This window comes from Gymnodraco acuticeps, unplaced genomic scaffold (assembly GCF_902827175.1).
Source record: "Gymnodraco acuticeps unplaced genomic scaffold, fGymAcu1.1, whole genome shotgun sequence".
Lineage (NCBI taxonomy): Eukaryota > Metazoa > Chordata > Actinopteri > Perciformes > Bathydraconidae > Gymnodraco > Gymnodraco acuticeps.
This window is the reverse complement of record NW_022990747.1, coordinates 124,688-138,111: the sequence shown is the minus strand read 5'-3', so window position 1 is coordinate 138,111 and position 13,424 is coordinate 124,688. Positions and strand designations below refer to the sequence as shown.

At 41.3% G+C, this 13,424-nt stretch overlaps 1 protein-coding gene across 1 annotated transcript; it reads right to left on the bottom strand.

Annotated features, from left to right (window-relative positions):
- Positions 1-8,157: 8,157 nt before the first annotated feature.
- On the bottom strand, positions 8,158-13,322 carry LOC117556683 (tetraspanin-3-like). Its single transcript, XM_034232152.1, has 7 exons — positions 13,142-13,322; positions 11,543-11,734; positions 11,276-11,350; positions 10,758-10,859; positions 10,384-10,536; positions 9,957-10,040; positions 8,158-9,277 (listed from the first exon to the last, which is right to left on the bottom strand). Exons 1-7 carry the CDS (start codon positions 13,202-13,204, stop codon positions 9,185-9,187), a joined length of 762 nt encoding a protein of 253 aa, XP_034088043.1. The 5' UTR covers positions 13,205-13,322; the 3' UTR covers positions 8,158-9,184.
- Positions 13,323-13,424: the final 102 nt, after the last annotated feature.

Sequence of the window (13,424 nt, the reverse complement as noted above, 5' to 3'; positions counted from 1 at the left end):
GGAACTAGTCTGTATTGATTTCTGGACTGCTGAACAGACTGACAAAAAGTGTGTGGATGTTTTGGTAGTCACAGATCATTTTACTAAAATGTCTCATGCATTCCCGTGTAAAAATCAGTCAGCTAAGCAGGTCGCTCGTCGACTTTGGATTGACTTTTTCTGCATATATGGTTTTCCCAAACGCATCCATTCAGATCAAGGAGCCAATTTTGAGAATCAACTTATTAAAGAGCTCATGGAGGTGGCTGGCGTCCAGAAGTCACACACCACCCCTTTCCATCCTATGGGGAATGGAGTTGTCGAGCGGTACAACAGAACACTTGGGAGCATGATAAGGGCCCTGCCTCCACATTCCAAGGCCAGGTGGCCACAAATGCTCCAAATGCTGACATTCTGTTACAATTGCACTGAGCATGAAACAACAGGCTTTGCACCATTCTTTCTCATGTTTGGGAGGACCCCACATCTGCCAGTTGATGTTGTGTTCCAGCATGCCCTCTCTAGCAGTGCTGTTGTTGGCCATTGTGAGTTTGTTTCCCGCTTGAAACGTGACCTGGCGGAAGCTGCTCACATTGCCCGGCAGAACAGTCGGACTGAACAGGCACGTCAGGCAAATAACTACAACCGCAAAGCAAAAGGGTCACCTCTCACTATTGGTGACAGAGTCTTGCTTGCAAATCGTGGTGAGAGAGGGAGAAGAAAGATTGCAGACAGATGGGTTTCCACAGTTTATGAAGTGATATCTGTGAAGCCAGGAATCAATGTGTACTGCATTAGAGATCCTGTGACGTCAAAGGAGAAAGTTGTTCACAGGAATCTCCTGCTTCCTGTGAGTTTTCTCCCCGTGGGAGGCGATGAAGATCTTGAGTCAAGCTGCTCTTCTGTCGCTGGAAGTGGACAAAGTGACCCAGTGGTTTCTCTTGCTGTACAGAACAGTGAGACGAAGACAGTTAACTGGCTCCTGCAGATGGATGATGCAAATGATGGGGATGAGATAGCCAGCCAGCCTGATTGTTCTTCAGTTGTGGCTGTGAGCACAGCATCTTCAGAAGCAGAAGAGTCTTTGATCTCACATGTTGGGTGTGAGGTTTTGAATCCCTCAGACTCTTCTGTACGTGTTGCACAGTTGCCCTCCACTGTTGAATGTGAGGTGTCCCAAGATGCATCTTTACAGCCCTCAGCAGAAAGAGCTCATTGTGTGCCCTCCCCTGACATGGCAACAGATACACAACTGGGTGCACTCACACAGGGCCATGTAGTTAGTGAACAGCCTCTTCCACTTTGCACTAGGGCAGGTAGACCTATAAAGCTTCCAGCTAGACTCATTTGTGAAGTGAATGAGCAGATTGTTGATGACTCGGTGTCAACAAGTGGTTCTGTGTTTTCTATTATGAGAGACATATTCTTTGGTTAGACTCTTGATAGTGATTATAGATATATATATAGGGTTGGGAACCGAAATTCGGTTCCAGATGAGAACCGATAAGAAAATGCCGGGTACCGGGTACCCATACAAAATACACAATTTCGGTTCTGCTTAACGGTTCCTAAACGCGGTAGACCCTGTATTCCAGCGGGTCCGTCTGCACCGCGGTGCTGCGGTGACCCGGTGGAATACAGGGCGGACCTGGAGAATCACAGAACGGCCGGTCGTCAGCGGGCCGTTGACGGCCGGCTCGGTACGCTGACGGCCGGCACCGCCCTTCATTTTTTTAAACGGCATCATATAAATTGCGCTGACAGGCGACAGAGGTCCACAGTTGCCCCGCAGCGATGCTCCCCCGCCCTCCCGTAGACATTTCACGAGCTCAGTCACTTCATAACACCAAAGATAGGTCGCGGTAAACACTCTGAAGTGAGGCTCCACTACACTAAAAAAGAAAAAGAAAAGGCAAAGTGTAATGCCTGTTAATAGCTTGCCACAGGCATAGCTCAGTTAAAATAAAGCACAGCTATTGTGCAATACATTTGTATTGCATGTATATTTTTTAGTAACAATTTCAGTTAAAGCTTTTAAGAATAAATATATTTTTGTTATCTAAACGTTTGACCTCTTTATTTTACAATTTTGGAATCGAAACGGGGTATCGATAAGAACCGGAATCGATAAGCAGAACCGGAATCGAAATCGGAATCGATAAATTTCAAACGATACCCATCCCTATATATATATATATGTTTTATTTTTATTTATTTTTTAACCAGTATTTACACTGTCTTACAGTGTTCCTCAGTAATTTCAAGATGTAGAAGAGTAATGTTTATTTTATAAGAGGTGTACACGGCATCTTTTGTGTCTCTGTTATTAAGGGGTTTGGCCAATCTCTTGCTGACTTGTTCCAAGTGGACAGTTTCAAACTGACTTCAACGAGGTTATGCTCAAATTTCTACACAGCTTGTATTTTGTATCTCCTGTGTGTTTTGTTGTTTTCTGTGTTTTTCCCAATTTAGCAGAATTTTAGGGGGATGTATGTAACAGAGTTATAATGGTTGGTGTAAAATCCAGGATAAATTGGAGAATTACGCCATCTGGTGTTACAAACGTGTGCCTGCATTGCTGTAGCTTTGTTACCGCAATGGATTGTGGGAGGTTCTCATACCGCGTGAGGATCTGTTGAGAGTAAGGTGCTATTGTATTATGTCTGTGGACAAAATGTATGTTATTATTTTATTAGGACAATAACGTTCTGTTGTGTTTGTTTAGTTTAATGTTAGTCGTTTAATGCTCACAGCAACATGTTTTTGTGTGATTCGCTATTTGTGTTATATGATTTATTAATGTGTTCGTCAATAGCTAATTTGAGCTAATAGGCTAACGTGAGCGTGGTGCTATCTCTCCAACAGAACCCAGCTCACGTGTCCATTGCAACGCAGGTATGTGAGTTTTGTACACCAGTTTGTTTATGTTTAATGTTTCACATTGTTATACTACCACTATACGATCATTGTTGTGTTGTTGATTATTGGATTGTAAAGGAGATTTAGATACCGCGTGAGGATCTGTTGAGAAACCCAGCTCACGTGTCCATTGTATGTGTCCATTGCAACGCAGGTAGCCTATGTATGGAATAAACTGAAGTAATCACCAGCTCTGAGTGGTCTGTTGCTGAGGGGACATTACACCGGGGTTACACATAGACGGAGTTGCAACTCCGGTTCAAGTACCGTGCTAGAGCTTTTCAGGTTCAGAACCAGTCCTTCGGTTTAGCTCTGGCTTTTTTCACACTGCCCAGAGTCCGACTGGTAATGCGTCGTTGCGTCATCGTTTGCGTCATGACGTAACCGTTTGCGTGCCTGCTTCATAAAGCCAAACCGCGCGGATGAAATCAGTTGCATTCATTTCTTATGGCTCTATCTGCAGCTTTTCCGGAGTCATTTCTGTGGTTTAGTTATATTCTCATAAAATAAATAAATAAAGGTTTTTTAAAACACAACTGCTTCCGAGGTCGGTCTTATTTATTAAGGTGGACTGAACCATGAGTGTGGAGTAACGTTGTATCTTTCATTTAAATGAACTGTAACCTTCACCCAGGTATGTAACAGCTGTTCTCAAATGAACACGTGAAGTAAAGTTTAATATTTATAGTTTTATAGATTTATAATGAGTATTAATGAGAGGTGATCAACGTGAATGCTCAGGTTCCACCTTAACACGCAGACACGTTGCTTCACCATGAGCAGAAACCTTTATATATACAGTATATGGCAGAAACACTGAAACTCTTGTTAAGTTTCTCCATCGTTGTGTACAAACCAAAACGCGGGCTTTTTGTTGTTGTTCAGGAGTTGCCCTCGACGTAAGCGTGACGTATGTGGTGCTTTTGCTCTGGCCGGACAATTTTTTGGTGCTTGAAACGAACCGGATTCCGGAGCTAAGAGGCTGCTCCGCTGCGGTGTGAAGAGGAAAACCCGGTGCTTTTCAAGCTCCAGCTCCGAACCGGCCCTGAAATACCGTTGGTGTGAATGAGGTAACAGCGGGTGGAACTTGTCATAAAGTCCGCGAAAATAAAGCCCACCCATTTAGAGGGAAGATATGATTGGTCAATTGTACTGTCATTTGACATTACTCTCTCATTGAGTTACTATAGCGGGCCCTCTGTGAATGTAGAGAGGGTCCAACAAGCCCTCCCGTCTTCACATAACTCGCAGAGACGGCATTTAACCCTTCACATTCCAACAGAAACTGAACGGGCAGATTCGAAGGATTTATTTCTTTGGAAATATTATTTTAAATACAATTAAATCAAATTATTTTGGTAAAACTAATGAAAAATGTACGGAGCCCTGGAGGGTTCATAGAGAGAAAAATAAATAAAACGTGGCCACGTTTTACTTTCTCGTGCGCATGCTTTAGTAACTCGTGCGCACGAGTTACTAAAGCGTGCGCACGAGTTAATAAAGCGTGGCCTCGTTTTATTTAAATTGAGGGATTCCTGTCCGTGACTCACAGTATCTGCCCACAGCTGTTTTATAGAAGGAAAACCTCCTTCACTTTATGAAATCTCTGCGGCACCAGTGGCCTGTACTACGAAGCAGGATTTGCTATTTACACTATTCATTCATGAAGTATGACGCTGCGCTAGGGCTGTGCAATTAATCGCGATTACGATTATGGCTTGCGACGATTATGAAAACAGCATAATTGACAAAATACGATTATTTTTGCTGGGTGCGCTTTCGCCCCTCCCTAAAAGCCCACTCGGCCACGTGGGAGTGACATGTGTTGTGAGGGTTCAGCGCGAGCGAAGATGTCAGAACAAGAGCAGCAACTCGTTAAAAAGAAGGGTCAAACTATTTCCACTATTTGCAAGTACTTTGGCTTTCAGGAGTCCGACGTGGAGCAAAATAAAGTACAGTGCAGGATTTGTTACCAGGTTGTGTTGGCACCACACGCTAACACAACCAATCTCTTTAATCATCTGAAATACAACCACAAAGTGCAATACGACCGGGCAGTAATACAACAAAAAGCAGATGCCCGCTCGACTTCATCCACCACATCATCACAGTCATCGATTCAGGACGCATTGTACAGAGCAACGGCCTACGCGACGAGCTCGCAGAGACACAGAGATATTACAGGTGCCATTACAGTTCACATCGCTAAAGATAGTTAGCACTGTTAGCAACCAGGGCTTTAAGCAACTTGTCAACACGTTGGACAAGCGTTACGCGATGCCTTCTCGGTATTATTTCAGCAGGTCTGCGCTGCCTGCGCTATATGACAAATGCCGTGGGGAAGTTGAGAGAGATGTGGCTTCAGCTGACTACTTTGCTACCACAACAGACCTATGGTCTAGCCCAGGGGTGCCCAACCAGTCGATCGCGAGATGTGTCTACTGTCTAAAAATAGAACAACAATATTCTGTTTTATGTCCTGTAACATAATCTTCCTGTGCCAGAATAATGCACTTGAACGCATCAAAGCTTTGTGATTGGCCGGCGTCACCCCATGTGTCGGGGCGTGGCTGAGGGTCTTCAGTACAGGTGGCAATATTGTCACCTGCCTGCGCTCATCTCTGAAACTAGACCATGTAAACAGGCTGGTGTTTCTTGCAAAAAATCTTTAAGAGATGACATGAGCAGCCCTACCAGCATTTGCCATGGTGGCCTAAACATTTTTATTTGGTCTTAAATTGTAGTTCAACATTTATTTCCTGTTACTTCTGGACCATGACGGTTGGCCAGCCTTCAACGTTTAACTGAGTGGAATATGTTGAATATGTTTTACCAAAATGTTGGCTATATGTTAAGGAGTGTTCAGTAGGTTGTGACAGTGCACTGCAACATGTTTGATTTAATTTATTTTGGTCTAATTTATTTTTATTTATCATATTAATAATATATGTTTAGTATGGTTTTGGAAGTGCGCTCCAACATATTTGTTGATCTTGTTTATTGGTAAAATATTATTTGTTTTAAAGTTCAATAAATGGTCAATGAATAATCGTCAAAATAATCGTGATATCAATTATTGACCCAAATAATCGTGATTATGATTTTTGCCATAATCGCACAGCCCTACGCTGCGCTGTCAGCACGCGTCTCCATGTTTGTGATTGGTCAAATGTTGCTAACCCCGTCCCTTTCACGTGAACGCGCTCTCAGCCGGACAGAGAAACCCTGGTTGATTTACTGAGTTGATTACCAGCTTCGTCGGACCGCTTATCGACATCGCGTTTGTTAGGGTTAAGCCGGGTAAATCGAACATGTCCAGGTCCAGGGTCTGTTGAACTGGCTTCGTCGTACAGGGCACTGGAGGCAGTAACGTGTAACTCAGCAGAATCTGAGAAGAGCAGCACCAGCTGCAAAGAGCTGTGCCTTTTACTGTTTACTTCACTGCGTTTCCCTTCATTAGAACCGCTGAATAGAGATCGAGGCTGCTACGTTTAACCACACACACCTATACACAGTGGTGTAGTGGGGATTTTTTTGACTGGGTGGACGGGGCGGGGGGAGACACTGGACGTGCTCGTGAACTGTCAAGGGGGGGTACCTCTGTGTCGCCTGTCAGCTCAACATGATGCCGTTGAACCGATCCGGCCTTCCTGCGCGTCTGTCACTCAAATGCGGGACATAGTCTCAATTTGTGGGACGCGGGACAATTAATAAAAATGCTGTGTGCAGTCCCGCACAAAGTGGCACACCTGGTCACCCCACACACACACACACACACACCGTGCTGCCCCTCACACACACACGGTGCTGTTCGTGTGTATCCGACACCACCGGCATTTGTTTTCAAATTACCACGAACAGTACTTTAAACAAATCTGGCTCCCCATAGTTAAGTGTATTCCCAAGTGAAAGAAATGTGTTTAATCTTAATCTCGATGTGCTATAGTCCTGCCGGAGTGCACCGGAACGAACGATACTATCATAAACAAATGCCCCCCCCCCCCCCCCCCACATACACACACACACACAAAACGAGGCCATGCTTTATTAACTCGTGCGCATGCTTTAGTAACTCGTGCGCACGCTTTAGTAACTCGTGCGCACGCTTTATTAACTCGTGCGCACGCTTTATTAACTCGTGCGCACGAGAAAGTAACTCGTGCGCACGAGAAAGTAACTCGTGCGCACGAGAAAGTAACTCGTGCGCACGAGAAAGTAAAACGTGGCCACGTTTTATTTATTTTTCTCTCTATGAACCCTCCAGGGCTCCGTAAAAATGTAACAACAACAACATATAAAAAAAAATATTTTAAAAAAAACGTTTTTTTTTTTTAATGTTTTCAAATATTATTTTTTAGAATATCTTAGGCCCTCACAGAGGGCCTAGAGGGCCCTGACGGCTCGCCACTGACTTTGACGGAATGCACAACTTCACATTTACAGATAAACACAGGTGATAATACGACTGAGCACATACCTGTTCTCCTCACTCTGCTCTGTCCATTTGGGTAGTGGTCATCCGCAAAGAAGCCTGGAAGCCTCATGGCCATGTTGCTAGCTCTTATCTGACAAGCTTGTGATTCCTCCTGGAAAACGTATCTTTCTTAATAATATTATTACCGGGATATAAGGCCTCCAGTGTGTGCCTTAAAAGACATTCCACATGGTTCACCACAGTTCCTCAACTTTTTTACATGAAATACAACTTCTGCTAAGGAGTAAGCCTACATATCGATGAAAACAACAGTTTGCAAACAGCCAATCAAAATCGCAGTAGGGCAAAAGGAAATCAAGACCCACCTGGCTTCAAATGATGCCACCCGCTTTTCTTTTGCGCATGCGTATTGTTGATTTCCAATTTGTATTTGTGTTTATTAATGTTATATGTCAAGCTTTATCCAGATATTTTTACTGTCTAAATTGCTCAGTAGCCTACCACTAAAACATTATTTTTTGCAGCCAGCAGATGGGGCTGTGCACCTTGTTTGGTTTTATCTCTCTGGGTCTAAATGTGGTATTCTTTCAATGTGTTTTGCCTTGTGTTTTAAAGATATGGAAAGTACTTTGTGGGTTACAGTGCTGTAATTATTGAAAACTTGTTTCACATCTGTAACGTAACCTTCAAAGCTTTTGTCAAAACATAGGCTATATGTGACTGTTGAATTATCAAATCATTACCTGTGGATATGGTTTAAATGGCAATACTTTCACTTCAATGTTAAACCATGTGTATGGAATGATGACAATTAAACAGTCAAGTTGAAATGTATGAGTTTATTTGTCCCTGGCTCGTCCAGCCTCCAGTATTTACACAATTTGTATGATGATTGTTCTGCGACACTACTGTAGCTATTAAGCCAAGGGGTCAACTTAACCGCTCAAAAACATTTAAAAGGTGCACAATACACAAATGTAGAAAATAAATGTGTCATAATTCTTTGTAGCAGGTTTATGTCTAACAAACGAAAGAGAAGGAATTATCTGTAACAATCTATTCATACAGTCATCAGGTAACACCGAAAATACTCATTGCTACTAATAGCACTGGAGAAAAAAAGGTTCATTCACAATTCATGTATTCGCAATGCCTCGTGATTGAAGTCTTATTCAGAAAATATTCAATACATCAAAACAGAAAGTACATTGTTAACAAACTGAATATTCATGAATACTAACGCGGAGCTGCTCTTCAAACAACATTTTAAGATTGAGATAAAACACTGTCTGATGCCATGGTAAAAAACAAACGTTGTCCAACTTCACAAAGTCTGGTCAAACTAAGTTCTTAGGAAAGGTGTACATTATATTTTTAACATAGATTTTTCAATTACTATTATGAGATGTATGTAGTGCTCCAGCACACAATGAAATCATTCCATACAATCCCACACTGAGTGAAATAAACAAATGTGCTCAAATGTATTTACATCATTTTCAATGGGGATAAGCCCAAATGTTATCAAGCCACAACTAAAAATGAAACTAAATCTGCAACAACATCAATTGTGTCAATTAGCCATATAAAACGTTGGCTTATGTAGATGATTCAGTATTAGTAAGGAGAGAAGAAATTACATTTAAAGTAACAGTAACATACAAAGCATGTCGATAAATAACTGGATTCCTCTTGAAGTGCCACACCCACCCAAACCACATCATCAGTGTTGGCTACTTTATCATGAATTGTGCGAAGTGTGTGTATGAGCTTAAACTACTACAGCTGAAATCTACTGTGGACATGTCCGGTGATGCTCCTTTTGATTTATTGAGTGCGTTGTTGGTTGGCTCATGCATAGCTGTTGGTGGTGACCAGCAGCTCGTACGCTGGGTCATGACTCCTCCTGCACAGCACCACGCAGGCACAGAGCATGCCCAGCATCTGCAGGCAGACGGCAAGAAAACAAGAGAAAATATGTTAGTTTGAATCCTTATGCCCTCCAACATGACAGGAAAATAATTCAGAAATGTAAAAAAAAGAACTAATGATCAGTTATTCACACAGCTTAGGCAAATAATGTGAAAAGCAAGAATCCATGCGCATACAGCATGCATGTTGTGCTTTAATGAGTATGTTTGAGTGTAATATTAAGTGATCGGCCATGCTGTTTTAGTCTCCTGGTCAGCAGTGACCATGCTGAGCTGTTGAACATAGTCAATATCCTTTGACTCAATTAGGTCAGGGCTACTGTAAGCTCAGTTTGTGCTGATAGAGATAACTTCGGAGTTAATTATGCGGCCAATACATAATTGTATTTAAATACAACATAGAATAAGATGTGTATGTGTTTTCTTTTGCAGGGAGGTAGGTGTTTGTTGAGAATGAATTAACAGTGAAGTACACATACTGGCTTTGGTTTTTACTTATTCTAGGATTACCTTCACATTTTCCCCATAAGATAAAACTCAGATTTTATCAGAATCCAGTTCTTATATTTACAACAAAATCCTTTTGAGCAACATACGCAACATCAGCTATCAGACAATGGTACAAGTTCATACATATTTGGTTATGTATTTCAATGTTCACCTTTGTATTCACCTTAAAAAGTCCTGCTTACCTGTATAGATGCGAAAGTGAGTGAAGTCCATATGACATACATCATGATCTCCTTTAACTTCTTCACAACGAGAGCTTCACAACCCTGCGGCAGAAAATAAATGATATTAAAAGACTGCATAAAGTGCATAGCAACATTTCTTACAACAAAAAAGTACTAGGCAATAATGTCAATATCTTTTATGTTTCAGACACAGACAAAAATACCCATTATTCATGAAATTGTGCTGGAAATAAATCTAATGTTTCTTTCGCATTTACAAATGTTAAATCTGGCCTCACCACAACCTCTGCTGCTGGCGCTAGGTTGAGCAGCATGGAGGTATACTCCAGGAAAAATAAGAAAATCCCATTTTGACTAGAGAGAATCTTTAAGGTGGGTTTTGTGGTTTTAGATAAAGCCCTGAACTTAAGCCCCTAATTCGTACCTCTTGGTAGAGATCTGCTGGTCGAGTGAGAGTGCCAGTACAGTTAGTGATGCTGGGCAAACAGCAGCTGACCGGGACGCTGTTGTTCTTAGATTCTTTAAACCAGTGTGTGTTCCTCCAGTCAGAGTAGTTATGGATGCCGCAGCAGTGAAGCTAACAGGAGAATAGAAAAGAATAAAGGGGGGATAAAACAGTCAGGAGTTGATTAGGAACACTCATTTATTTCACGTTCTGAAACATGCAAACATCAAAACGCTTAAAAATGCATAAAATGAAAATATTATTCGGCTCAAATGAGTCAATATGTCAAAATGACTGTTATCCTTTGAATTTGTATCTGACTTTTTTTTTTCCCAACAGGCTTTTCTTCTCACCTGCCTCTGCACATAGTCAATAGCACGGCTGGGAGCATCAGTGTTGGTGCCGTTGTATTCGTTGTAAACCTTCTGGATGGAGTGATTGACCTGATTTTCAACCTGAAACAGAGGCGCAGCAGTGGTCACTGTCCCTGCTCAGTGACTACAATTTCCCTTTGTTTTCTCCAGGGCACAGTTTGTCACATTAATATAAAACTAATTTAAAATGTAGGCCCTAAAGCAACACTATTAACCAAAGGGATTTGTAAACATGAGAGCGACGAAACATTAATTAAGCCTAGAAAATCCGGTTTGTTAACAACAACAAGATGTAACAATATTGAGTTTTGCTTAATGTTTTCATCTATATTCATCTCATCTCTCACTGGGGACAAGTAGCAGACACACAACATACAATATCAATATAAAGTATAGAGGTAAATTCTGAGCTTTAACATCTGAATTGCTGCAAACAGAAAAACACTTTTATTGCAATTGAATGAAATACTTCTGTTTTCCAACGAGACAGTGTTTACCTTCGCCCTGTATATGTAGCCAAGCACCACCACCACACACTCTGTTACAAATACTAGCAGGAGAATGGCAGCAAACTGAAATGACAATAAAGACATAGTTAGGAGTTTCATTAGGAAGGTGAGTCAGAAGTCAAATGAATATTTGACATTGCTTTTAGGGCGATACAAAAAAAAATCGTAACTTTTTTGTATTCGATAGGTTGATTGTGTATTTTTCCCCGGCACTCTATATTTTAAGGGGTGCAATTCAAAGCAGTGAACACTCACAGTTGCCAGACCACAGGAGCTTTCACGTATTGTTGCGCAGCAGCCAATCAAGCCGATGATGAAGAGCAGAGTCCCGACGGCTATTATTATGATAGCAGGAATCAAAGTGTACACATCTTCAAAGAAGTGGTCATAGTCGTCATATGTGATGAACACATAGGCTCCAATGTAGCACAAAATACCGGCTGCAGCCTGCAGAGAGAAACAGAGACACGGTGAGAGGAATAAGTACTTCAAAATCTAGCTTCTCCTTTTTTATCTGAGTCCCCCCATTTTTCTTATTTTGTTCTATGGGTCTCACATGACAGTTAGATTTGATTGTTTGACTACATATATTTGTATTCAGAATTTGTTTGTGATTGTTTGTTTTTCTTTCATTATAAGACAACACTGCATTAGCCAGTGTATCATAGTGTATTTTGTTGGCAGCTTGAACCAGATCCAAGACACTGGTACCATCCTACATCTAAGACATGGATAAACAATACAAACCAGCCTGTCAAATATGCTCCACATTATCATTAGAACAGCCGAAACTCTACATATGTTCAGAATCAGAAACCAGAATCAGAAACAGGTTTATTCCCAAGTATACGAGGAATTTGTCTTGGTGTTTTTGGTGCATACATAAACATACATACATACAAATGAAACAGATCTATTGCAGACTGAAAATGAATCTGCTCAGACTGCACCTGGGCCCTTTAGCTATCTCCTATTGTGTAGCAATTGAAGCAGTTCAGCATGTTCGCAGAAGTTTATGTATTTAAATTGATGCATTGTATATTTCTTAGGTTGTACACACATGGAGGAATTCTGTCTTTGCACGTGCTTTGGACAAAAGCTCAAATAATGTTAAAGTATTGTTGTAAAGTGTTGGACTTTGAACAACATCTCTTGCTTAGATTCAAAAACTTGCATTGTAAACATGGTGCAGCCTTTTGTTTTTGCAATGCTGTATTTAACTATGGTCATTGCATTAAAGCTAATTTCAAGACAATGAGAGTAAGGTATACAAGGCAGGTGATAAAAGAAACTCCTTAAATTACATATTATGCGATATTTCTTACATAAACTACTATTTATATATATCTTCAGCTGAAGAACAGCAAACACATAACATGTAAAGAGACTGGTGCAATGTGGCCTGGGCCGCTTGTTGATTATTTATTCATCCTGGGAGATAGCTTAATGTGTTCCTTTTTCAAATATATATCACACTTCTTTTTTTTGCACCTCCATTTATCCTTCCGCATATCTTAATCCAACTCTGGATATAAAACTACATGTTGCAATCAATATCTCAGACAGCAGATTAACTCTCTGCTGCATCACGTCATAGCTTCAATTTGTGGGCGGCAGCTACCGACACACTGTAGCTATCTACTGCACAACATCCTTTCTCCAATTAGAGCCCCTCACAGAAAACGCTAAAGTGACACTTTTTCCGTGGATATTTTGGCTCAAAAAGCAGCTGGACTGACGCTAAACTGCACACTGCAGAGCATCTCTGGCGCAGTTTGCTAGCTCGCTAATGCTCTCCATCCATGGCCTCACTGAGGATGCTGGACTTTGTTCAAACATCCATCGTTTTCTTACCCAAAATATGAGATTAAGAAAAACCAAGACGGTTTTGGATGACGTAATTCCACACTGCCCCATGGTAATTTGAGTTTTAAAAAAACCTGTAACTATAAAAAATATATTTAGTGATGCACCTGCACCTTTGCTGTTATATTAATAAAATGGCTCCGGTGGTCCTGCCCCACTTTACAGATTATGTCCTGCTCGACCAATGAAATAGTCGCAAAAACAAAAAGGTCACATGGTCTGATGACATCACCATTCAAAAACAAAGTGTGATGGAGGACATTTGAACATT